At 40.4% G+C, this 25,050-nt stretch overlaps 1 protein-coding gene across 5 annotated transcripts in view; it reads left to right on the top strand.

Annotated features, from left to right (window-relative positions):
* The window catches only part of arhgap9 (Rho GTPase activating protein 9), a 45,534-nt gene that overhangs the window by 10,676 nt on the left and 9,808 nt on the right, over positions 1 to 25,050 (top strand). For 4 of the 5 annotated variants that reach the window (XM_085275178.1, XM_085275174.1, XM_085275176.1 and 1 more), the window contains exons 2-14: positions 1,588 to 1,918; positions 3,991 to 4,189; positions 4,346 to 4,740; positions 11,635 to 11,886; positions 13,625 to 13,714; positions 17,731 to 17,796; positions 19,710 to 19,853; positions 20,015 to 20,113; positions 21,000 to 21,061; positions 21,176 to 21,263; positions 21,974 to 22,069; positions 22,549 to 22,647; positions 24,865 to 24,970. In XM_085275178.1, coding sequence (XP_085131304.1) covers positions 1,697 to 1,918; positions 3,991 to 4,189; positions 4,346 to 4,740; positions 11,635 to 11,886; positions 13,625 to 13,714; positions 17,731 to 17,796; positions 19,710 to 19,853; positions 20,015 to 20,113; positions 21,000 to 21,061; positions 21,176 to 21,263; positions 21,974 to 22,069; positions 22,549 to 22,647; positions 24,865 to 24,970 — 1,918 coding nt within the window. In that variant the 5' untranslated portion in view covers positions 1,588 to 1,696. The remainder of the gene's footprint in view (positions 1 to 1,587; positions 1,919 to 3,990; positions 4,190 to 4,345; positions 4,741 to 11,634; positions 11,887 to 13,624; positions 13,715 to 17,730; positions 17,797 to 19,709; positions 19,854 to 20,014; positions 20,114 to 20,999; positions 21,062 to 21,175; positions 21,264 to 21,973; positions 22,070 to 22,548; positions 22,648 to 24,864; positions 24,971 to 25,050) is intronic. The other variant, XM_085275177.1, reaches the window with a different exon arrangement.

Here is a 25,050-nt window from a genome sequence, read left to right as displayed (position 1 = left end):
AAGTGGTCGGTGAGTGAATATTAACAACAGCTATGATTTATTTTTCAGCTTGTGTATACAGTAAAACTCTATTTTTCAGCAATTCTCATCTCTTGTATTGCACTTTTCATAAAATGCTTCATATAGTAAAAGAATATTAATTTGAAGGCGTGCAAAATAGTTTTATGTGATAATCAATGCGTAATAGCTACTTCGCAATTTAAATTGCTTCCCATTTTTCTAATGTGCAAAAGGGACGTTAGCCGATGTCTCTTTAGTTATTCTATTCATAACGTGGTATGGCTTTTATTCAGATTCATTACATTTTGATGAAATGCTCCTGTGTGCCTTCCAGTGCACTTCCTGCTAGTGTTAGCCAGACTGTCTTCCAGGCAGGCAGTTCTTCCACCCATATGCTGTTACAGACGGGTTTTACTGCAATTCTCTATAGCCGTGTGGGGTTACATATTCTTTCCCATGCTTTAATAACAGTCGGATTATCAAGGTTCAGCCAGCTATCCCTGGCCGCCCTCACATCAGCTCACAGCTCTGTTAAGCTTCTTCCATTCCTCTACTACTCTGGTTTTATTATTTTCTCACCTAGCTCTAACAATGTGGTCTTGTTGTATCATTTGGCTTATCCCCAGCTTCCAGACCTTTTCCTTTCTCTTGTCTTGTCCAGCATCCCTGGACTCTCCCATCCTCAGTGACGTGAGGTACAGCAGGTCTGACTGTTGCTACGTAGCTCGGGATGTTCCCCTTCTGTTCATGCTCGTGTGTTTGCAGATTTGCTTGTAGGGATGGTGGGTGTATTTACTGTCAGTGTGTGAGGCTGTATTTCTATGTGTCTGGCAGAAAGTTAGATGTTCTCTTATGTAAGCGGGTCTTGGCTGCATAAAGCAAGGGTTTAGCTTAGGGATGCTGGCTCAGGTGGAGAGATGGAGACAGATGCTATTTTAGGTATACTGCGCTCCTTACATCTTCCATACGCATGAGCTATTCACTCACATCGGTCTCTTCTAACAGGATGAAAGGACAATAGAAAAGTGGTGCACTGTGGTTGTGTACAAATATCAGCACTTCATCCTCCTGCTTGTCTACTAAATATAGCAAAATAGGAAGTGGGAAAGAAAAGTTTATTTTATTCATTTGTGAATGTTATTGCAGTGATCCATGCCGTCACTGAGCTATTTTTGTGCAGTTGGTGGATTATTAAAAGCCAGTTGTTAGTAAATAAAAAAAAATGCAATAAATGCCTAAAGATCAAAATAAAGTCTTGCTTAATGTAAGGACCAATGCAAATTCCAAAATGTAAAAATATAAATTTTACATTGATGCAAAACAGAAAAGACAATTGGATGAGATGACTTGAAAGAGAAATTTCACAAAGAGAAAAACCCTGCCAACTCTAAAATAGAGATATTTTTTATAGCTTGGTGATTTTCAACAGCTTAATGCAGACTTCCATTTTTAGCTCTGAAAGGATTCAGATTCGCTCTCTTTGAACCTGCACAGCACCAGGTGACATTTCTACATTGTTCTCTCACAGCTGTGGTAATCTCTCCCTCTCTCTCACACTGTGTTTGTCTGTCCATGTGCCTGTTTCAGAGCATGGCAAAGTCCTGGCTCCTGTCTTGCCTACCCTGCACTGTCCCAACTCAAATCACAGATCAGCATACTTCCAGCAAAGCTTGCTGAACAGGACTGTGGGAAAGCCATGCTCTCTGGTTCTTGGCGGCGCTCTTTTGGTCATCAGCAGCCTGCTGCAGGATCTGTAGTGAACAGCAGGGGGATGACGGTGTGTGGAGTCCCCAGTGGTACAGTGGTCCTCGAGGCCCAGTATGACTACAGCTACCGTGGAGCAGACGGACGGCAGGTTTGCATACGGGAAGGTGAACGCTTCATTCTCCTGAAGAAGACGAACGCTGATTGGTGGCAGGTGAGAATTTTTTTTTTCATTTTCTCTGTCTTTTGCGTCAGTGGACTCATAAATGTCATGAAAACAAAAACATGTATAAATAGAGCAACATACTGTAGGTTTCTGAGAAGGATAAATTCATATTTTACTAGAAGCCTTAGAAGATGTTGCAGGGCTAAAAAAGGATGTCAACACATAAGTGACAAAGACTTCCTTCCTTTACAGCCCGATACAGAAACAGATTGGGTCTCTCACTTATATGGTCCTATAGAACACATTTGCATGAGGTTATTTTGTTACAACTCATTCTTTCAAACTTTAGTAAGCCTTAACATTAGGGTGTCTTGATGCATACTCAATCATCCAGGTAGGTAAATCCCAAAAGGTTGATTCTGTTCATCTGGATGTAGCATTTTCAGTGGGAGAAACGTTTCGTCACTCATCCAGGTGACTTCTTCAGTCTCAGCTGACTGCAGGTTTCCCCAAGCCTGTAAAGATTAAACATATTTAGCATTAATTAGCATACATGTCTGTCTCTAGTGATGCACCTTAACCATGAACTGATGCATACACTTTAATGGAAAAGTGTGTGATAGACGCGCTGGACCACTGTGTGGATATCATGCATTGGCTGCCTTAAATGTGAAACGGACACGCATGCTTACGTTACAGTACCATCAGGGAGAGATTATATATTTAAATCCAACAAGTCGCTCGTGACCAAGGTGGGTATGAAGGACATTCCAGGCTCCTTTTATGCTAGAAACGATTAAACTAGATGTCTGATAAAATATGACATCCACACAGTGGACCAGTTTTTCAGTTACACTCTTTGCTGTGATATCCTGTGATATCGGATTGAATGACAACACTCTAGCCAATGTTGAAACTTTAGAAACCAGTGGGGGGCATCATAGTCCTATGTCCATCTTTCATATACATAACAATAATATTTTTACAGTAAAAACAAATTTTAATGAGTAACTTTACATTGTGGGCACCGTGTATCTAGAACTGCCTCAAAATAAACTGCCTGTAGGTTAAATTCAATCCTGACTTCTGTCCAAATTGTGAAATTTGTTTAGTTTAAGAAATAGCAACAATGGCAGGCCTGTCCTATATTGTACAACTACAATAGATTTACATGTAAAACGTTGCACCACAGTCTAGCGACTTTTCTCCTTTTAGCTATTTTGTGCCTGTATGTCTCCTTTCTCCTCCATCTTCCTGTCTGTGACCTAGAAATCAGTCTTGGTATGCCGTGTTGAAGGATGTCTCTGTTCGTAAAATGAACCCAGAAGCGTGAAGGCCGAGGAGAAAGGAGGCCTGCCAGAGGAGCTATGGCGGAGGATACAACTTTAGTGTTTTTACCTTTTGTGCATAAAAAGATACAGTTGATGATGGGCTACAAAATACGGCTCATTTGTATTCACGCTTTAGTTATTTAAGGTGCTTAACTCCAAGATCAAAGTTGTGTCCGTGTGTGTGTTTCTTAAAAAAGGTATGCTTTGTCACATTGGGTTACATTGTGAATTTAAAAGTAGCTCTAAATATTTAAATGGTCATCTGTTGCATAAAATACAGCAGTAGACTGGAACACAACAGTGAGCCGACGATGAATGAACGATGTACACATGTATTTAACTGACACCACGATGACTTCAAAGCACGGATGAAAACGCACACTCAACACAGAAAAGCCCCAGCCGGCCACATGATTCAAACCGAGAACCTCCTCTCTATGAGGCAAGAGTACTCACAACTGTAACGCACATCCGGTCACATCAAAGGAAAAAATACTGCACACTGGCTATTCAGATGTAACTCTTACACTGGAAAAACTACTCAGTTATTGTTCACTTTAGCCACTGAGCTCATTAAATGATGTGGGCTGAGAAAAAGGATGTTATTTTTTTAAAAAGGAAGTTGCGGGTATACTCGTTGCATGTGCTTGATGTCAAAATGAGCTGTATCATTAAACATTTCCGCAACCCCTTCAGCCTTCAGCTGTTTGTTGCCGCTTGGTTGGACTGAAAGCATTTATGTAGCAGAAAAGAGAGAAAGCCTTTGGAATTCTGTTTGTTCTCTGACAGGTGCGGAGGATCGGGGCAGCCAGTAAAGCAAAGCCGCTGTATGTTCCTGCCACGTATGTGACCGAGGTACCTATCGCGCCCATGCCCTCCCCTCAGCGGCTGACTGCAACTGCCTCACTGAACACCAACTTTAGGATACTGCCGCGAGTGTCACTGTCTCCCAGCGCAACCGGAGCTACAAATAATGAACAGCGCCAAGGTAAAGTGCAAGTTAAATTATGTCAGAGGCAGTTACTAAAATTACCTGTGGTTGAGGCTTTTTAGTTACAAAGCTGGCTGTGTCGCTTTTGCACTTACAGACAAATAAGTTTAGAACAAATGTGGAAGTATTCGTTTTTTTCATCTTCTCCTGCAGTGAACAAACTCCTCTATCACTCCATGGAAAACCTCAACTCCAACAGTGTCTTCCAAGGTCTGAAAAACAACACCAGCGTGGATAGAGGTCACTTCCCAACTTTGCCCCTTTCTGGATTCACCTTTGCTTCCAACTCACCCACCTCCTCATCAGGCCACCTTATGGTCCCTGGGTCTCAAGCTACTTCCACAGCACAAACAGCACCTACAAATTCCAGGGTAGTTCCCACAATCACCCGGAGTCAGAGCTCAAACAACCTGCCTGAAAACCTGATGGAGAATCCGTATGATGAGGTGGGCGGTGGCTTCAGCAGTCGCACAAACCACAGGATTCCCAAGAAGTCTTGTAGCCAATGGGACGTAGCAGGAGCTTCAGGCAAGAACAACCATCTGCAGGTAGGTCGAGTCAAAAAACCCAACAAAAAAGAAAAGGCGAAGACTTTTGCAGCACTGTATTTGCGACTAGTTTGTCTGCTATGATTTCTGTTGTGCTGTATTTTAGGAAGCTCTTTGATAAATTCACTTTTTTTACACTTAGTGACAGTTTCATAAATCCTGGCAGCAAAGATGGTAATATCAATAATATAGACAGGGGTGCACATAAGTGGTCCGCAGGTGTGCATTCGCTGTCAAAATAAAAGACGCGCACCAGATAAGAAGTTGCAACGTGCAGAAATGTCAGAAGGAGTCCGAACCGCAAAAGAAGCTCGTACTCTCAGAAAAGTGGTTGCAGGAGGTGAGCTGGCTTCAAACAAATGATGAACACACAGAGATGTGGTGCAGAATGTGCCATGAAAATCCCACTCTAGCGGACAAAAACAGTGCTTTTTATATGGACGCAAACGCGCGTTGCAACATCTTATCTGGTGCGCGTCTTTTATTTTGACAGCGAATGCGCACCTGCGGCCCACCTAAGTGCACCCCTGAATATAGATGTAAACATTAGTTTTTTGCTCTTGTGGTGTTGAAAGGAAATGATTTTTTCTCTCATCTTTCTGTCACCAAGTTTGACTGTATTAGTATATATTAGTAGTTTTTGGCCTTTGCTGTAGTTTTGTTTAGATTTATTTGACTGGGGTTTTTTAGACACTTTGGCCCTGTGAGAGTGATACACAGTGGACAAGCACAGGAAAGCAAAGATCACAACCCTGTAATGATATCATAGGTCAGCGGTCCCCAACCTTTTTTGCGCCACAGACCGGTTTATGCCCGACAATATTTTCACGGACCGGCCTTTAAGGTGTCGCGGATAAATACAACAAAATAAAACCAGTACCGGTACCGAAAAAATGAAGATTTATTCATAACACACGTGAAAAGACCCAGGAAAACCGAGTTAACGATAAAAACGATAACAAAATAACCCTGAAAACCATACATTTCACACCTGAGCCTCAACTCTCGTGGCCCGGTACCAAACGACTCACGGACCGGTACCGGTCCGAGGCCCGGGGTCATAGGTGACATTTGGTACTCATCTACTCAGACTTCTGAACCTCTACTCAAGTTTTTTTTTTAATGATGAATGCTTGTTTAAAAAAAATCACGTATTTAACTTTGACAGACATTTAATTTCCACAGCACTGTACGTTTCTGAAAAGCAGTCCACATGACGTTTGTATAAGTTTGCCAAAAAGAAGGTCGAGGCAACAAAACGGATGAATCAAGCACTCTGTCAGCAAACAGTTAAACTTAAAGGCAGCAGTTCTTTAAATCTGATAGCCCACAGCTAGCTGTTGGACAGTTGTCACTTATCATCCTCATACTTCTGGATTAAACAGTGAAGGTAAATGATGGAAAATGACATGCAACTCAGATTGAATGAAGTGATGTAATTTTAAACTCCTGTCATTGGCAAAGTCTTTAATCTCATGCAAAGGTCATATCTCCGTTTAATTGGTGATTCTAAATGGGTCATAGGTAAATGTGCGCGCGACTGGTTTTCTGTCTGTCTTGGCCCTGCAACAGGCTGCCAACCTGTCTAGGGTGTACCCTACCTATCCCTGGGATAGGATCCAGCTATTGCTGTGACTAATCAAGTAAAATTGGAATAAATCAAACACAACAATAAAAAAGATTAAAAGACAAATTGTAAGATTTATAGCTGCGTCTGCTACATTCTTTCCATCAATGTTAAAGACAGCTGGATAAAGTGTAGCAAAGGACAGCATCGGCACCTTTAACTTTGACCCCGTGTATGGGGTAATTACTGATGTCTGTACTATACTGTTGGAATTTTTTTCATTTAGCTGAATTCATCTGATAAAATATATGATTTCAATATTAGTAGAAGCAAACAACTACAGGAATACCACAGGACGATAAAAATAGAAAAATCCTAATGCGTCTTTTTTGAATCCCACATAATGATTAAGATCAGCTGCGGCAACAGTGGCTGGTTTTTATTTATATTAGTGTTTGACCTTAATAATCCTCCTAGAGCAGCAATCAAGTTGTGGTGACGCCAGAGCTTCCCAGTGTTACATCAGAAGGTATTACACAAGGCCTTGTTGGTGAGACAAATACTCAAGGTTATTCTTCTGCAAGTGGGAAACTCCCACAGCTTAGCATCCCAACTGTCTGTCCAAATAGACTTTTCCTCCGACTGAACCGTGCTTCCACAAGACACTTGTAACTGTGGGTACATGTGATCTCAGTGGAAATGACAGTCCTCCCTTTTTTGTTTTTTATCTCCAGTCTCTCTTCCAGCCAGTCTGTCTCCGTGTCTATTCCTCTCACTCTCTGAGGACCATGTTCTTTCGAGCCTTTAATACCAGTAAGCAGGATTATTGCAGCCACATTCAGGTCATAACTCCCTGTTTATCAACCAGAAAACACTCTCTAACCACACATTCCTGCCAGGCCTCCTTGTAAGTGCTGCCACAGTGATGATGAATTTCAGCTTAATTTATCTTTTTGTCCTGCAGGGGCGAGAAATCTATTTAAACAGTATTTTTATGGTAATTTGTTTGAGGCATTAGATATTGCTTCATTACAAACCACAAGATAATTACTGTGATTGATTGTTGTACATGGTGTTCAAAAGCAATTGGCATTGATATGGTGCCATAATGCTTTCCACATGTATGTAGGCTTTCCAGAGAATTGTGGAATGTGCCTGCAAGCCTTTGAAGTGATGCTGACTCATAAGCTGAAACTCACTGTCACATTTAGCCTATATGTGTTCCATGGTGTTATGGTCAGGGCTCAGCAGAGGTCATTTGCATACGTGGAGAAGCAGTGGGTCAGCAGAGGCAACAATAAGAGATTTCGTATGATGCTACACGCTGGAAAAAATAATGCACATGAGATAAAATAAGATCAAAACTCTGTTATGAGATTGTTCGTCAAATACAACTTACCACATGCAATCATGTGGAAAAGAGCGTTTTCACACCACTCTATGCAGTCCCATGAAAAACTAAGTACGCCCTTTTTCCTTCTATAGGAAATAACAGGGCAAGTAGGAGCCAACTGCTGCTAACCAAATACACTTGATCAGCAAGTGTGAACACCCCTATAAAAAGCAGAACTTCATGGCAATATAATTACAAAACGACTGAAAAATATGGGCGTCTGCAGAAAGGAACATGTTAGCGCAGCTTTGCTTTGCAAACTTGCATCTGATAACCCTACAAGGTTTCTGCATCAGTATACTTTGGAGTGGTGGCCATAATGCACAGTACCACATTTGGTAAAAACTAAAAGCAGCATATCAGCACCAACACTTTATAGCAGGTGTCAAGCATGGCGGTGGAGAGGTGATGATTTGGGTTTATTCTGCAGACACAGGATCTTGCAGTTACTAAGCTGAAGATGAACTCATCTGTTTACCAAAATATGCTCGGGTCAAACGTGAGGCCCTCTGTCTGACAGCTAAAATGTGGCTGAAATTGGCTCATGCAATAGGAAGATGATTTCCAAACACACCAGCAAATCTACAACAACACCGAAAAGGAAAAGGAGCAATAGTCTGAACACCACATACAGTCATGCACAGCTGCATCATCCACTGTCTAGACTTTTGTACCCACAGAAACTCGACCGTTCAAGCAAAGCGCGGGTGCACAAATTATACCACGTTCCTACATTTAACTGCATTCATAAATTCACATCTGCAACAATTTCCTTCCCGAAACTTTTCCCAGCCGCAGAAACGAACCATCAAAATTTAAATGTTACACAAATTAGTTGCTGCACCAAGCACATTTTTACAACACGTCAGTCCTTATATATTTAGTACAAGTGCTTACTTCTCTTTCATGGTTATGTTATTTTGTGATAGCGTCATAGCGAGCGACCAACTCTTAATATTTGTCCACTGAGTATAACTAGAGATGATGATGAGGAGGTGGTGTAAAATAAAGAGAAAGAGAGAAAGAAATGATGCACAACAGTGTCTTATGTTCAAACAGCTCAACAATATACACTACAGGTGATGTCACTGGTGTGACAGTTTCACTTTAATAGATAAAAACAATGGTTGCAAAACATATTTATGATTAATAACACTGATAACGGCTCTTTTGGGGTAGGGATAGCTCAGTAGGTAGAGTGGTTGCCCCATGATCCACTGAATCCACCGAACTGATCTTGAGGTACCCCTGAGCGAGGTACCGTCCCTCCACACTGTTCCCCAGGCGCCCAATGGCTGCCCACTGCTTCACTGAGTGAATGGGTTAAATGCAGAGAGGAATTTCCCCACGGGGATCAATAAAGTATACTTTCTTTCTTTTGTGCAGTTTATAAATCAAGCAAGTAGGAGACACGAGAGAGAAATCAATTAGGTCTGATATAATTACTTTTCATTTTAAGGCAAAACAAAATGTCAAAAAGTGTTTTGGGAATATGGGATTGGATTCATGTTGTCTTTATTCTTGATTTTCTTGTTTGAGAATTCATTTACTTGCTGAATACATTTAATGTGCATGTTCAGGCTTCTGCTACAGCACAGGATCACAGTAGTAAAACATGGCTCTGTTTGACTTTGTTAAGAAAGATGTTTTGCTATATCTGCTGAGGTAGACAGAAGTAAGCAGTGGGACAGGAAGCTTCGGGTGACACAAAGGCCCACTACTGCCCCCTGGAGTAAACTACCATCACGTTGCTCATCACACACACCATGCTCCTTCAGTTAATAACTGAAAGGCAGTGTTACGTAACAGGGATCAACCAGCTTGTAAGTCAATCAGTTTCTGAATTATGCTTCAGCTATATTTGATACAAAAATGATCTTTAGTGCTTCAAATTCATTTAAGTGGATTTATAGATCTCCTTCTCTTGTAACTGCTTCTTTAGTGCTCTCTGCCAGGGTGAGTGCAGATTATTACAATGGCAGGTTATTCTGTAATAAGAGGATTAATTTTTTTCTGTTTATTGCTTTATATGGGATTTCAGTCTCTTCTTGTCTCTTCTGTATGGGATTTCTGACTGCCTTTGTTGAAGCCACAACAATCTGCTGTTAGTCGTTTCCAGTCTGTGCACTTATTTTTTATTCATACGCCATAGTTGAGTTGTTGAGTAAGAATACTTGAGTAACAATTTGGAGTAAAATGCAGACATTTTAGGCATTAAAAGTTAAATAAGGATGCCTCCAAAAGTCAGTTAACTTCATACTAGTCATGGTAAAAAGAAAGCATACCCTCTTTCATTTCTTTAAGTTCTTTTAAAGGTTTACATACGAAGACATCATGAAAAAAAAATGTTTTTACCAGGTCTTAAAATGAGGTAAATGAAGCCTGAGATGATCAACAACATATGACGTATTGTGCTATGTCATGATTTATAACTAACCCAAAATACAGAAGCAGTGTGTGGGGGAAAAAAAACATGACTCAGTTGCTTGTGGAACCACTTTTAGCAGCAGTAAGTTGAAGTAGTTGTTTTCTGTATGACTTTATCAGTGTCTCACATGATTTGGAGGAATTGCAGCCGTCGCTTCTTTAGGGCATCGCTTCAGTTTGTTGAGGTTTGTGGGCATTCGTTTTTGCACAGCTCTCTTAAGGTCTCACCACAGCATTTTAATCAGGTTGCGCTCTTGACTTTGACATTCTGACATTCTGTTATAATTTGCTGGTGAGCTTGGGGTCATCATCCTGTTGACCCAGTCTCAGTGAACATTTAGTTGTTGGACAGATGGCCTCACGTTTGACTCAAGCATGCTTTGGTATTCAGAAGCTTTCATGTCATCTCAGTGACTGCAAGGTGTGAAGGTCCTGTGACCTGAAAACAAGACCAAATGACCACGCCTCCACTACTGTGCTGACAGCTGGTATGAGGTGTTTGATTTTTTCTACATGTGGCACTTATGTGCATTATGACCAGACATCTCCAATTTTTGTTTTGTCTGTTCGAAGGACATTGTTGCAGAGGCTTGTGGTTTTATCGGCCGTCACTGAGGCTTGTAGAGTGTGGAGCTTTGGGGACAATTTGCTGGGACGTGCACCAAGATTGTAGCATTGTTTTAACTCACCAGAATGCTCCAGACCTTCTTGCCGATGACCACTTAATCAAGTGTGTCTGATTAGCACCACCTATCTGCGACTTATCCTCTTAATTCCTATGAAAATGGGAAGGGTGTGCACACTACTTCTGCATTTTAGTTTAGCTTTTGTTAAAAGAATAATCCCACTTTAATATGTCAGGTTTTGTATTACATCTGAGGTTGTATTTAGAAAATTTTTGAATATTTTTTGCCACGATATGTAAAACCTGAGAATTTACCATTTTACCTTTAATGTATGGAATTAATGTTAAATGGTAAAGACTTGTGTAGAAAAACAAGAGTAAACAGTGATTGTATGAATGGGTGAATGAGGCAAGTTGTATAAAGTACTTTGAGTGCTCAGGGTAGAAAAGTGCTACATAGGAACCGTTTACATTACATTCTATTTTTTTCTTACTATTTTATTTTCCGTTTGATTAATTTATTTAGTTCATGTTTTTATTAATTTGCATTTTAAATCTTTGCATATTAATCTTTAATTTCATTAGCAGATTTTGGCAGTTTCTGTCTTACATAAAGCATCCTGTGCGATGTGGTACTTGTATATGATCCTCCTGCCAGATAAACTCAACTACTGTACACAATATGTCTGTGAAGGTTGTGTTTTGGTTTGAGGCAGAGTTCCTCAAGTTCCTTCATAATGCAATATTTATTCCTTCCTGAGCAACTTTTACATTTAAATTTCACATTTTTCCTTCTTATACACTTTTCACTTTGGCTCTCTTTCTCTACTTCCTTCCCTCTTATCTTTTCTCCTTTCCCTTGTTATTATTTATACATAAAAGGTTCCAACAGAGTCTTATCTCTCCCAGCTGTCCTGGCAGGACTCTCCACTTTATACTGAAAAGCAGACAGAGAAGCGTCAGTCACAGCCAGAGCCACCTAGCCCCGCTCCAGGTGAGCAGCCTCTTCAGATCTTGGGCCTATGGGAGCAGTACTGTGACGCGACCACAGGCAGATGGTACTATGTCAACAGCATTACCAAAGAAAGGTCCTGGAAACCTCCTCGCCGGGCCCGTGGTCAATATACCAACCAGGTAAAATATCCATCTCAACAGGAAATCCTTCAGTGTTCACTCTTCCTCCCTTAATCCAGTTTCCAGAGTTTAATGAAAGTGTCTTCTCATAAGAGAGACCATAGAAGAGGGTCAGGGTGTACAAATGAAAGAGAATGCTCATTTATATGCTCAAATGGTTTGACTGTATCAGCACTAAAAGGGACCTTTTCATTAAAAAAAGGCTTGGTTGTCATTTTTTCTTTTTACGTAGACAGAGCATTGAAGACACGGCGATCACACATCCACAGCAGGAGAGATCGATACTATGCATGTTCTCTCGTTGGCAAAGGGTCACATTGAACTTAAAATTATCTGGTGTTTTCTTGTGATCCAAAAACTTTCCAGAAGTCCTTTTCCCCATACAGAAGCAGTGGCATTGTGCTGGGTATTTTGAGGGTTTTTCGTTTCTTTTTTTTTTTAATTATAATTTTACATAGGTTCATAGGTTTATTGTTACATTTGATTTTCTTGCTCAGTACCTTGGTTAGGATTCTGTGAGTTCCATTGCTTGTTTGCTAGTGTTTCCCTGTGGCATGACCCCAGCATGCCCACCATTGGTTGTTTCCCTGCTGGTAACACATCACTCATCTACATTCATTTATGATACGCACGTTGCGTGGGTATACAGTACAAAGCCCTTAGTGTCTCAAATAAGTGTTCAGCTACTTCCTGTTTTATTTTGTCACCAAAATAAAACGTACTTCTTGGAAAGCACAACTTATGTCTTGTGATTTGCTTTTCGTTTTACTTCCCGTCTCATTATCCTCGATCAGACTCACCTGTTTCTTTTTCCTTCTCGTTAATTCTCTGATTCCTGATTTACCTTGATTTTGTAACATTTTGGGGTCTTCTTGCCTCTGTTTCAGATTTTAGTTTTTGGACTTTAATCAACTAAATAAGCAGCTCTCTTTGTGCTGTTGAACTCTGCCTTTAACTTCTTTAACTTCAACATGACAAGCTCTGCAGAAAATTTTGGTTACATTCATGTTTACTTGTCTCTTCTTGTAGAAATACTATAAGTGAAAAACTGTTTAGTACATGCAGAGTCTCCACAGGTAAACGTGTGTTTCATACTGAAACTGTGCCAGAAACGCTTTCCAGAACTATGCAGTTTTTTCTGAAAGTGAAATGAGGAATTGCACGTTTAATATTAAGCCGCAGCAACTAACTGGTTAGCTTGGAATAATGTACACGAGAAAACAAGAAGAAGCCAAATGACACTGTGAACCTGACTCTGTCTAAATGTAACAAAGTCCACACACCTTTTTGTTTGTTCACTTTGTGCAGTAAATTAAAAAGAATGTTTATGAGGATTATTTGCTCAGCTGTTTATTGGCTTATTTCCTGGAAATGTCCTTTGTTTTTTCCCTTTAACCAGTCAAGCATTTCACTTTGCATGAAACAGCATTTGCTGTCAGTTTAATTTTTACATTAAGTAGTTTCAGTTGTGAAATCTTATCCTCAGCACGTTTATTTTTCAAAATATAGCAAAAGATAAATAAATAAATAAATAAAAATGAGAAAATACCATTTGCTACTTGCCGTAGAGAGCAGTCTGACAAAAGGTCCCAACTTTATTACATTTTATTATCATTATTTAAAACTGTGAATGGGTATTTATAATAACATTGGAGGCCAATCTTTTAATATTCATAATAGGTAGTTTAAGAAAGGCCCTTCCTGTTTCATATCATATACTTTTTTGCCCCTTTGGTAGGCCGGTCCAGGACAACCTCAGACGTTACCCAGGGACACCAGCCATCTGTCACTATCCCTTACTGCAGCAGGAAATGGAACAACGCACAGGGTAAGTATACTGTCCTTCTGGGGAGGCAGTAACATCCAAGTATATTGAAGCCATTTCATTTAAAACCTATTAGCTTAATTTATAGTGACACAACTTTGATGCTGCTTGTAATCCTAGAGTAGGTTTGTGAGTTGAGATGCTGAGCAATGAAGAAAATAAATAAATCATTGGGCATGGTCAACAACAATAAACGGTGCTCAGTTGGTACTTCAGGGTTAAAAGTGTGCTAAGAAAATATTCCCCACCCCGTTACACAACCACCGACACCAGTCTGAATCATTGATCCAAGGCTGGATGAGTCACTGCTGATATTTATACTACATTCTGACCTTACTATCTGAATATCACAACAGAAATTAAGCCTCATCACACCAGGCAATCTTTTCCAATTCTCTACTGTCCAGATTTGCTGAGCTCATGTAAATTGTTGAGTTTACACAAACTCAGTTTTAGTTTCTTGTTCTTAGCTGACAGGAGTACAGCCTGTTATGGTAGCAGAAGGGGTTGATTTAAGTTTAGCCAATTATGCCTTCATGTTTTGCACATCTCCGGCTTGTTCCCAGTTACTCGGCTCCTGCTATTTTTAGAAAGCTTCCTGGAAATCAATTTCTCATCAGTTGCACATGTACATTTTGGATTTGACCATGGACCTCAACTTTGGAATTTGCATGCCCTTATTTAAACATGCAGGTGTATATGTGCAATCGACCAGTGGCCTGTCCAGCACGTACCCTGCCTCTCGGCCTGTGTCAGCAGGGACAGGCTCCAGCAACCCTGCAAATCTGAATTGTTTGAGTGGATGAAAATGGATGGAACCACGGTCTGCCCTACTGACCAGAAAGTGGGTCTCAAACTTCAAAAAGGAAATCCAACTTAAAGCTTTGCTGTTTTAATACTGTGGATGTGATCCACTGAGCATCGCAAATGAGCAACTTCCAGGAAGAAATCCAAAAATAGAGGGAGAGCTGGAATGTGAGGTGCACAGTGAGACATCTATCCAGGGACAGTCAGCCAAATTTAAATCATGTATTATTTTATTAATTTTAGTTTTTTAAAAGCAGAATCACGGAGAATGTGGATTGTATATCATACACACCGCTCTCACCTCTCTCACATGGATATATTATGCGTCAACCAGAATGCACAAGATCAGCATCGTGCTCCAGATTAAAGCAGGCAGACATGCAGCCATAGGCAGCCCCCAAGGTCATAAAAAGGAGATTATATCTTTCTTGTTGTTTCATTGTTACTGACCAAATCTGTCCGTCTATCTAGATATCTGGCTATCTAGTTAGCTGTCTAACTATTTATTACATGCCCTCTCACACCCTTTCTCTCAAATGATGTGTTTCATTGGGCTCAACTCTGAAGGCAATGACAAGCTAACGCCTCTTGATGTGCCGCAAATGAGCACATGCTATTAGGGCCGCACGGAGACAGACAGAAAAGCGTTTTCAACCCAAAACATTACAAAACAGGACTAAATTTAAACCACTCAGTGAAACTTACCATCTGCCTCAAACCACCTCCTGAACTCACAGATGTCGTCAGAGTAAAAACTTTCAGGGCATCATTCATTTCATCTTCATGTTACACACAAGGAGGATTTATACTGTTCAAATGAGGAAGTAACTTTGTTGTCTATAGCAAAGGTTTTTTTTCAGTTTAGGCAACAGATGTCAGTGTCTGAAATTGACATGTTCCCTGGATCTGTGACGACATCTACGTGGTGAAGCAAGGCAAGCAGCCTGATGCAGATTATTAGAGATAAGCATTTTGCATCTAAAGGTTGCGTTGCCTCACTGTTGCGTCAGTGTTTCAAATTTAATGTTGCTCATCAAAAAAATACCCACATGATCAAAGCAGTGATCCCCCCCCCCCTTCAAGTCAGTTTGAGATGCATACTGTTGACCTATATGTGTCACATTTTATTCTGGGGTACATATACAACCCAACAGGAACTGCACCCGTGACACGTGTCAATGCATACTGCATGCCGCACAGGTTTATGACCCAGGTGTTAAAAGCCAAGTGGCCCATATTATTTGTTGGCCCAGATCATTCTAAAAGTCTAGTCTTTTAATTTTTAAAAGCCTTTTTAACACAGCTCATCTGTTAAAGACAGAAGCATTACGTGTATTTTTTCTTTTTTTCCCCTAGTACTTTCTAACTACCTTGACAAAAATCTGTAAATGATGAAGATAATTATACACATGACGATTTTCTGAGTCTTGCTTGTAGGGATTTGCTTCTGCGTTGTTTCATGTGAATTCTCTGAGTCAGATGAAATAGTTAATTTGATGACATCACCCTGGGAATTTTGAAAATCCCAGGGTGATGTTTCAGGGTGATGATGGTCGTTTCACTGCTTCATTTTGCAGATACACTCTTTTGCTGTGTCTTCGCAGGTTGCACAAAACATTTTATGAAATGTGATGAATTACTATTGATAAAAACTAGCAGTTACCAAAGTTTTCAGAAGGCAGACCTCAAACATCTCCTCAACAGCACTATCTGTCATGTCACAGATGTCAGATGTGGTCTTGTAAATGTAGTACAGATTACTGAACATTATTGAACATTAATTAAACATTTAGGGTGGTGGATGTCCAGCTACGTCTCAGTGTTCGTTTGTTTGCTTCTGGTTGCGTTTGTAATGCCATGAGTCGTGATGCGAGAAACTGTTTTTTGTAATTATAGTGTTGCATACTGTGTCTGTTTGGCTTGAGGCACATCACGTATCACTTTCAACAGTTCCACTTACTGTTTTTAATTTCTTATTACTTTGTAAAATGTTTAAACAACTGTCAGACTCATACTATAAAGCTATAAGTCCAAATATGCAGAACTAGCAAGAAACCACAGAACTGTGAACTTTTTTACTCTTTGTACTTTTTCATATATAATGGAGAGTTGTTACACATGGTTGTTGCTTCTTGCTGAAAAAGCCACACTCTGATCTTGCAAACAAAAACTGTTGGGCAGCTGTATTTGTGTCAAAGTTAGCAAAGTCCTGGTATGAATATTGAGCTGAGAACACACCTTCCTGTCTGAGCTGTTATAAACGAGGCTGTCTGTATCGCCTGATAAAGCTAGCTTCCCTCTAGAATGGGGAAGTAGTCATGAGCTGAGGCACAAGGGACAGATGAATGGTTTTCACATTTTTACACTCAGGCGAAAGAGCGTCACGGTATGAAAGGACAGAACGCTGAGAGCTTTAACTCGACAGATAAGACACAGAAACACGAGCTGGCCCGGACGGTACAGCTGGATACAGTCATCCAGTCAGAATGAGCACCTACGCTGTGAGTTACTTTTCTGTGTGTTCTACATTCTACTGTTGGAGCTTTGGCAGCTCATGTGAAGTTACCCAATTGTCGATTGTGGCGATATCACTTACTCATATTATCCTAATGAGAGGTGATGGTTCTGATTTTGTTATACTCACAAAAAGCACATTTGACTGTGTTTTTTTGGGTCGGTGTGAACCCCGTTCAGTATCTAGGAGCCTTTGTGTCTGAGTTAAATGAGTGCTACACGATTAACGTGTAACTCTTACTGAGTAATATCTGCCTCTTATTAACGTAAAATGAACAGGGACACGTGTGCCTGTAAATACGTCTGAGCAGCGATAGTAAAAAAGCATTTATGTGTTTTATCTGGCAGGATGTGAGCAGGGCAGAGGAAAATAGTTTGAGTGCGGTTAGATGAGTGTTGCCCTGGGTTCATTTGTACAGTTAACTGAACGATCGTATCGGTATCCTGTTTTTTAACATGGGTGTGATATTTGCCCAAACTGCTGGTTGCCTCTCTTCAATAGTGACAAGTACAGTTTTCTCAGTTTTTACATTTTTGTTATTGATTCTTAATTTGATCATTCTCTGCAGAAAATAAAATGGGCTGTTATTTTATTTGAAATTAAATATATATGTATACATATGGTAACTATACTAATCCGCCTTTGTCTTCTTGCCTCCCTCTATCTCGCTCCTTTCTCTCCTTGTGTTTCTCGTTAGCTGTCACCTGATTTCCTCTTTGGGAGCCACCAGAGGAATGCTGACAATGGCTGGCAGATGAACCAGGTAAAACTTCTCTCTACCTGCTGCGCTCACCAGAGGGTATCTAATGCATTTCACCTTGACTTTCACATTATAAAACAAGTCAAAGACTAAAGCGCCCTTTACTTGCTTTACATACTCTCCCTGCACAACAGGATGCATTTGGTTAACAAAATGGGACATCATAGAACTTTTGGTGACTTTGTCTCCCATCTCGACTTTGTCACTTTGTGAGATAAAATCCTGCTTCATGGTTTGCGTGCATACAGCATCTGCTTGGCCTGACTCTTCGTCTTTAGAAGAAACCTTTAGATGACAGCCCTTCCTTGCCTTGTGCTTTTCCTTTGCAGGCCCGACTGTTAACATATTCCTGAGCATTTTGTCAGCGTTTTAAGGGCTTTTGGTGGAGGGTGTTTTCCTCATGAAAATCAATGAACTCAAGTCATTAGATTTGCAAAAAGTGCATCTGAGCTGTATTACTGTAGAATATATTAAAGTTATTGCCAGCTATGCTCTTTAGATTCTCAGAGATCAGCATTTATGCATATTAAGGTGGTGAAATAGCAATTCTTGGTGTAAAAAGAAAAGCTGTTACCCAAGCAGGTCTTACTGCAACATGTTGCATCACAGTGGGGTGTGGGTGCACTTGGTTTAAAGCCCTTTTAAAGGCCTACTCTTAGCAAAGAAGCAGATTTGGCTCTTAGTGCTAATCCTCCACATGAGGAGATGGCAAACATTAGGAGGGATATTTAGTCTGATTGTTGGAACTAGGTTACATGGATTGGGAAGTAAACTCAATTGTGGCTTTTGCTGCATGAAAAGTTAAAGTAGTGTGAATTTGTGCATCCGTTGTTTTTGTACACACAAGGGATTGTAAGCCTCAGCAGTTTGTCTGTTAAGTGCAGAGGCACGTATTGTGCCTCATTGTGTCTCTGGCAAACTCATTTGTCCCCATCTGTGTAAAAAGTTCAGTGTGGATGCTCATTGTGTTGGAGTGCTGTGTAAATATAGAAATGTGTATGTGACACTGTTGTGCAAGTAGAGCTACTGCTACGTTGTTCTTCCTCAGTTGATTAAACTATATACAATTAAATTCTGACCTCAACCTAACACAACAGAGAGAACTGAGAGTCAAAGGCTAAACCTCTCAGAGAGCTGATGCTGGGATACATCCGTATAATTTGCTGCTGCAGAGTGAGGTGAAGGATATGCAAATGGACAAATGATGGCAATAAAATATCTATTTTACATCTTTTTATAGACTTTTATGCATCTCTGTCAGAGAAAAGTGCAAAGATCAGAATCGTTATCTTGACAAAATATATTTGTCAACAAGGCCACTGTGGGTGCCAGCCCAGCTCACAGGTTGAATGGGTTAAATGCAGCCGTGTGACCCTAACCTGACACCCGTTGCTGCATGTCTGTCCAAACTCTTTGTTTCTCTCCCTGCATTTCTGTCTGTTCTTCACTGTGCTTCAAATAAAAGCGAAAAAGCCCCCCATAAAACAAGCCCACTGCAGCTGACTTGAATTACTACTTTCAGTGTCAGTATGGTTAAACTTTAAAGGTGAAGACCCAATAAAGAGATATCTTTATCATAGCACCTATGAACAGTGAAGATCAGAAGTGTGATGAAGCAGGCTGACTGATTGCGACTCCAGGCTTTGTGTGGCTGATGTTTTTCTGTTTTATTTAAACTACTAAGCATTAATAAAGAGTCATAGTTGACCTTTGAAAAGCCCTTCAGGGCCTTTGTACTGTTGTACTGTGGTTGCACATTCAGTTATTCAGAACTACACAAGTATATCAGCTCTCAGAGGCTTTAAGTACACCATTTACAGATGTGAAAAAAAAAAAAAAATAGTTCAGCAAATTGCTCTTTCCTTTGGTTGTATGTTCCACCCTTTCACAACTCTCCTGAACATTTGACCTTGAAGAGCATGCAGCGTGCCGCCTCCTCTGACACCCTGAGCACGATGGCATTTAGTGACACCAGAACCCAGTGCGATGATTCTGCACCCCTGCATGATGTCAAGCAGCAACTCAACCACTCCCAGTCCATGATCCTGCCCGACAACAAGGTATTCGCCTCCCGAGCACACGCTCCACACAAGCTCATAAAGTGTTTTGACAGAGAGAAAGAGGAAACGGAGATACCCGTCAACAAATAGTTATCGCACAAAACATATGCACATACACAAACGGACAGCTGAGCAGATGACCACTGCTTCCTGTTTTTCAGCTGGTCCAGCAGTGCAGAGATTACTCCCGCAATGTGACCAACATCGTTGTGGAGCCTCCGTCTCCTGCGAGCTCGCCGGACAGTGATGGCTGCACACCGGTGAGAAAACTCCACCTGTTAATTTAAAGCTGAAGTGAAAGCATATTTCCATATATATATTTATATTTTTTTAAGGACTTGGAGAACGTGCTACTAGTTGCTTCTCTCAGCGCAGCAAGCGCTGAAGTTTTGGCTTTCACAGGACAACGAGGCTCTAAGAAATCCAGCGCTGTCAGCCAAATAATTCTTCCTAAAGTGTAAAACTGCAATGCTTATTTTCTAAGGTTGATTTTTTAAAAAGTGGTTCTCCATAACGCATTCCTTTGTTTGCCTTAATGACAATCAACCTTTTCTTTTACTGCATGTGAGGTAGCTGGAGGTTATCCCAGCCATCATAGTGTGAGGGGTGGGTTGCACCCTGTACACATCAGGTGCATGTGCTCTTATTTGCAGGTGTTCTCTTGGTTTACTAACATTTTTCTCATAAAACAGAGCAATTCTAATTTTTGAGTATTATTTTTTTTCTACCACAGTTCATTTGCAGAAGAAGTTTAGGTTTGTAGGTCATCACTGCTTTTATACGCATACCATATTCAACACTTATGAGCCGTAAGTTCATCAATACCAGTAAATTTGTTCTTTTACCTTAAACGGGGCCATACCGCAGTGGGAGATTTTAAAGCATTTCCCCTCCTCCTATTTCTTGAATGATGCAACAGCCAAGTTTAATGCGTTTGCAAAGGATGCTGTAATATTACACAGAGGAAAATCCTGCTGTGGTGCTGTAATGTTAAAATTCAACTTGCCCTCACACACTTCTTTGTGCTCTTTTTTTTATTTACTCCACTCCTGCTTTTTCTGAGCAATGCTGCCAACGTGACACTGTAAATATCTCTGAATACTGCAGATGTTAATGTGCTTTTAAACCCTTTTAATGTGTTTCTAGGAGCTGGAGAAAGCGGGCCTGCTGAACAAGACAAAAATTGCAGAAGGTGGCCGAAAACTGAGGTGAGGCGGCTCTTAGAGAAGATGAAAAAATCATTTTTTTTGATTAATTCAGCAAGTATGATTTTGCTAAGTGAATCCCAGCTTATGAGTACATGCATTCTTGTTGGGTTGCAGGAAAAATTGGAGCCCTTCCTGGGTGGTGTTAGTGGGGAACAGTTTGGTTTTCTTCAAGGACCCCAAATCACAGACACCTTCTAGTTGGGTAAGAGCACAGACAGACTCTTTAATTAAGTATTTTAGAAAATGAATACTATTATTAGTTATTGTTTCATAAGAACGCATATGTTGTATTCCTGGGGGTTAAAAAGCTTGTATAACTAGATGAACAAGATATTATAGAGGCCAAATTTTTTGATGCCTTGGTATATTTTTTTTTATGTCCCTAGCCCACCAAAAAGAAGGCCTTTTATTGCTTGTCTAAACCTGGCTTGAGTGCCTGGATGTGGATTTGTTCATGGCATTGTTTGGTGATTCATTCGTTCTTTTTACCATTATTCCTTTCTACAAGCACCGGTGGTTTAGGGAACACCAGGAGCACTCCTACTATTGATTTTTCCCAGTTATCCAACACTTATGAATATTTTTTCTGTTTTCTTTAGATGCCAGGATTTTTAAGCCTCCACAGTTGCCATCATGTTTTGGTTTTTCTTATGTTCATCCCATTCTTGTAAAAGCCTGCTCTTTCTAACAGTCATTGGTAGTTGTAGCCTCCTGTGTTAAAGAGCAGTTTTTAATATTTTTGTTCACTGTGCTGTTAAAGTTAAAGAGGTCATGCAGACCAGTTACAGGTGTTATATGTGAAGGTTGGGCAATACAGGCTGCACAACAAAATCCAATTTTTAGAAACAAAAAGTGGTCAATTCAGGCAACTGAGTCATGAGAGTAAAAGAAAAATGTGTTTCTTATACGCAGAAACCGGGAAACAGTCGTCCTGAGAGCAGTGTGGATTTAAGAGGAGCAAAACTGCACTGGGCCAACGAGCTGTCCAGCAAGAAGAACGTCTTCAAGGTAAGAAACAAAACCCCCAAAAAGTGAAATAAAGATTGCAAAACCTGCAAGAAACTTTGACAGACCTGTGGTTTCATCCTCTTAAAATCTTTCTCAAGAATTTTTTTATTTCTGTGATCCTGGAAACGAAACACGTCAGTTTCCTTAGCAAAATGTTCCTTTGCGCTGATACACTGGGAATATACACTGGGGCTATTCTGTCAGCAGTGAGGGAAGCGAGAATGGGAAGCTTTCTTTCGCCAGCTCGGTGACCCATTCTGACGAAGAGGAAGCAGTAAAAATATTTTTAAAGAGAAATCTGATAAACTGATGAGCTAATTATAACATTACGGTCAAGCTACTACAACACGTCCAAATAATTAACTTACATGTCAACTTTTGTTAAAGTGGATTCACACAGATGAGTGGGAAAGCCAGTGGAGAGTGGGACAGTGCGTCTGGAGTTAACATGGGTCAAATGTTTTGTTTTGTTTTGTTAGTTGAGGACTGTGACAGGCAACGAGTTTCTTCTGCAGTCAGAGACGGACTCGCTGATCAGAGAGTGGTACAGCACCATCCAGAATGTCATCGACAGGCTGGTGAGAAACACACATTCACTCACAGACACACACAGCTGGACAACACAACCCTGTGGGTTTAAATATTACTGTCAGTATGTCTGTCGTTTGCCTTTAGCTACAATATGCATGCTGTTGCTCACTTTGCTCATGCATTTGGAAAATTTTACCTGTAAAACTCTGTAAAAGATTTTAAATAACCTCCTGTGTTTTTTACTTTATTAAACAATGGTGTTGTTTTGTGTTATGCTGTTTAATAAACCCTCTGTCTCATATGAGGACATCAAGGTTTTTAAAGGAAAAAAACCCTGTTGTTCAAAGATGATGGTTAGTTTTTAAACTTTTAAATAGGAGAAACTGAAAATGTATCCCAAGAAAGAAGTCATGCCTGAAGAGGTTAAATACTTCTGTTCCATTTCTAAATGTTGGTCTTTTATGACTTACGTAAAGCACTTAAAAATAATCTTTGTCTTGTAGAAAAGCTTCACTGCGGGAAGTTCTGCAAAAAATGTTTTTTTTTTTAATGATTCATGTGTCCTAACATAGTTGTTTCCTTTGAACAATGACTGACTTTCCATTCTGCGTTTAGTAAAATCATCTGTTCTATATTTGTCGGTGCGTAAATATTTTTCCGTGAGCTTTCTAAAACCTACTTAAGTGGGCTAATACACCTATGTGCAATGTTTTCATGTGTCTGAGCGAACACACAAACTCCAAGTGGTCCCTTGGACCACTGTGAGCAACAGCAGACGTGTGCACTGTGGTCACGCCAGCATCGAATCCATCCAAGTTACATGGTTTATTAAAGTAATCAAATTACAGCATTTACATTTATGTTAGACTACTTTTAATTAACTGCTTTAGCCCACTTACAATGAAAATTAAAAAGCAATCTTGTTCATGACCTGTGTAGTATGTTAACACTATTGGAAGTAAAAATCACTTGAACTCCAATTTTGAAAACACAACTTTCTTCTTTTATTTTATTTTATTTTATTTTATTTTTATAAAGCGCTGACTTGTATTATGAGTCTGTGGTCTGGGAGAGAATCCTGTAACTCTCTGTCTGCAAAATACAGTATATAATAATGAATGTTGGGCAATTAATTATACAGTTACTTCTTCAAAAAAAGTTACTGAGTTTTGCAAACAAAGTTTTTTGCAGCTGTTTACCTAAAAATGCAGCCAAGTGCGGTTTTTTAAATAAACATTTCAAACTATTTACAGAACAATCAGCTGCTCTGCATCAAATCTGATGCCACACAAATCATTTGTGCCGCTCCAAAAAATAATTTGTCCACTATGAGATAAAGGAGAACAACAGCCTGATACCTGCAGGCCTGACAACAGCAGATGTATCACTGCTGTAACACCTGTGACATTCAGCAGTCGCCTCATTGTTCTGACACACAACAAAACTATTGACTACACTCACACTAACTACACAATATTTGCGTAAAACGTCACAAATCTCTCACATCTCAAAACACCGCCGTCACTTCTAAAACTTCCCCCTTCCTAAAAAACTAAATGCTATGTTGCCATATCATTTTTTGATTGGTCGACATGGTACATTTTTCCACCAGTAGGAAAGGGTGGGGGTGTTTTGGTTTCGTCTTTGCTCACAGGTGGAGAGCGCTTTCCTTATAAAACGCAGTTTTTACCGTTTCTTCCCGCAGTAAATATAAACAACGACAGTATTCAGGAAGAAAACCAAACATTGCAAATATTTTTATCATAACTCTGGTTTTACGTGGCCGATCAACACAATTTAAAAACTGGTATAAAGTCCACACTTTTCCCGTCAGTTGTTCCGTCTGTCCTGCTCACATCTCCAATGGTTGTACACGTTGTCATTAACGTGGCTTCACTCCACATCAGCCACGCCGCTTTGCCAGCTAAAACACCGGTGTCGGCACACAAGGACGCTGTCATAGCCTGTCAACGACGTTGATTAGCTGCGTATATACGAATGTGAATCGCATCATTGGCTGGACTATGGGATAAGGTGGCATCGTTCTAATCCCATACGGGAGCAGCCAGTCACTGACTGACTCACACTGCAAAACAGAATTGTTGAAATTTTAATTTTAATTTCAATTCAGGTTAGATTTTTTTTTCTGTGCGCAGAGACCGTGCCAGCAGTGCGCAATTGCGCCTGCGCCCAGCTTAGAGGGAACATTGCACATGCATCTCTGTAATGTCATTAACACACTGCTCCCTCTGGCTGCTTTTCAGGACCGTGAGAATCCGTTAGACAACGTCCTTCTGTACTCTCTGAGGAGGGCGGGCAGCGTGGAGATGCTGGACCAAAGCGGTGACGAGGACGACAGGCGACCATCTCGTAAGCCATCCTCACCTGATGCCTCGCTTCTTTCCCTGATGCCACCATCTAAAAGCCCTCCCTGCCCCCCACTCCACTTT

The sequence above is a fragment of the Mchenga conophoros genome, linkage group LG5 (genome assembly GCF_057382185.1).
Source record: "Mchenga conophoros isolate Kocher_MC1m ecotype Shallow Benthic linkage group LG5, M_conophoros_male_GT1.1, whole genome shotgun sequence".
Taxonomy (NCBI): domain Eukaryota; kingdom Metazoa; phylum Chordata; class Actinopteri; order Cichliformes; family Cichlidae; genus Mchenga; species Mchenga conophoros.
The sequence above is the reverse complement of the archived record's forward strand: the minus strand, read 5'-3'. Positions and strand labels throughout refer to the sequence as shown.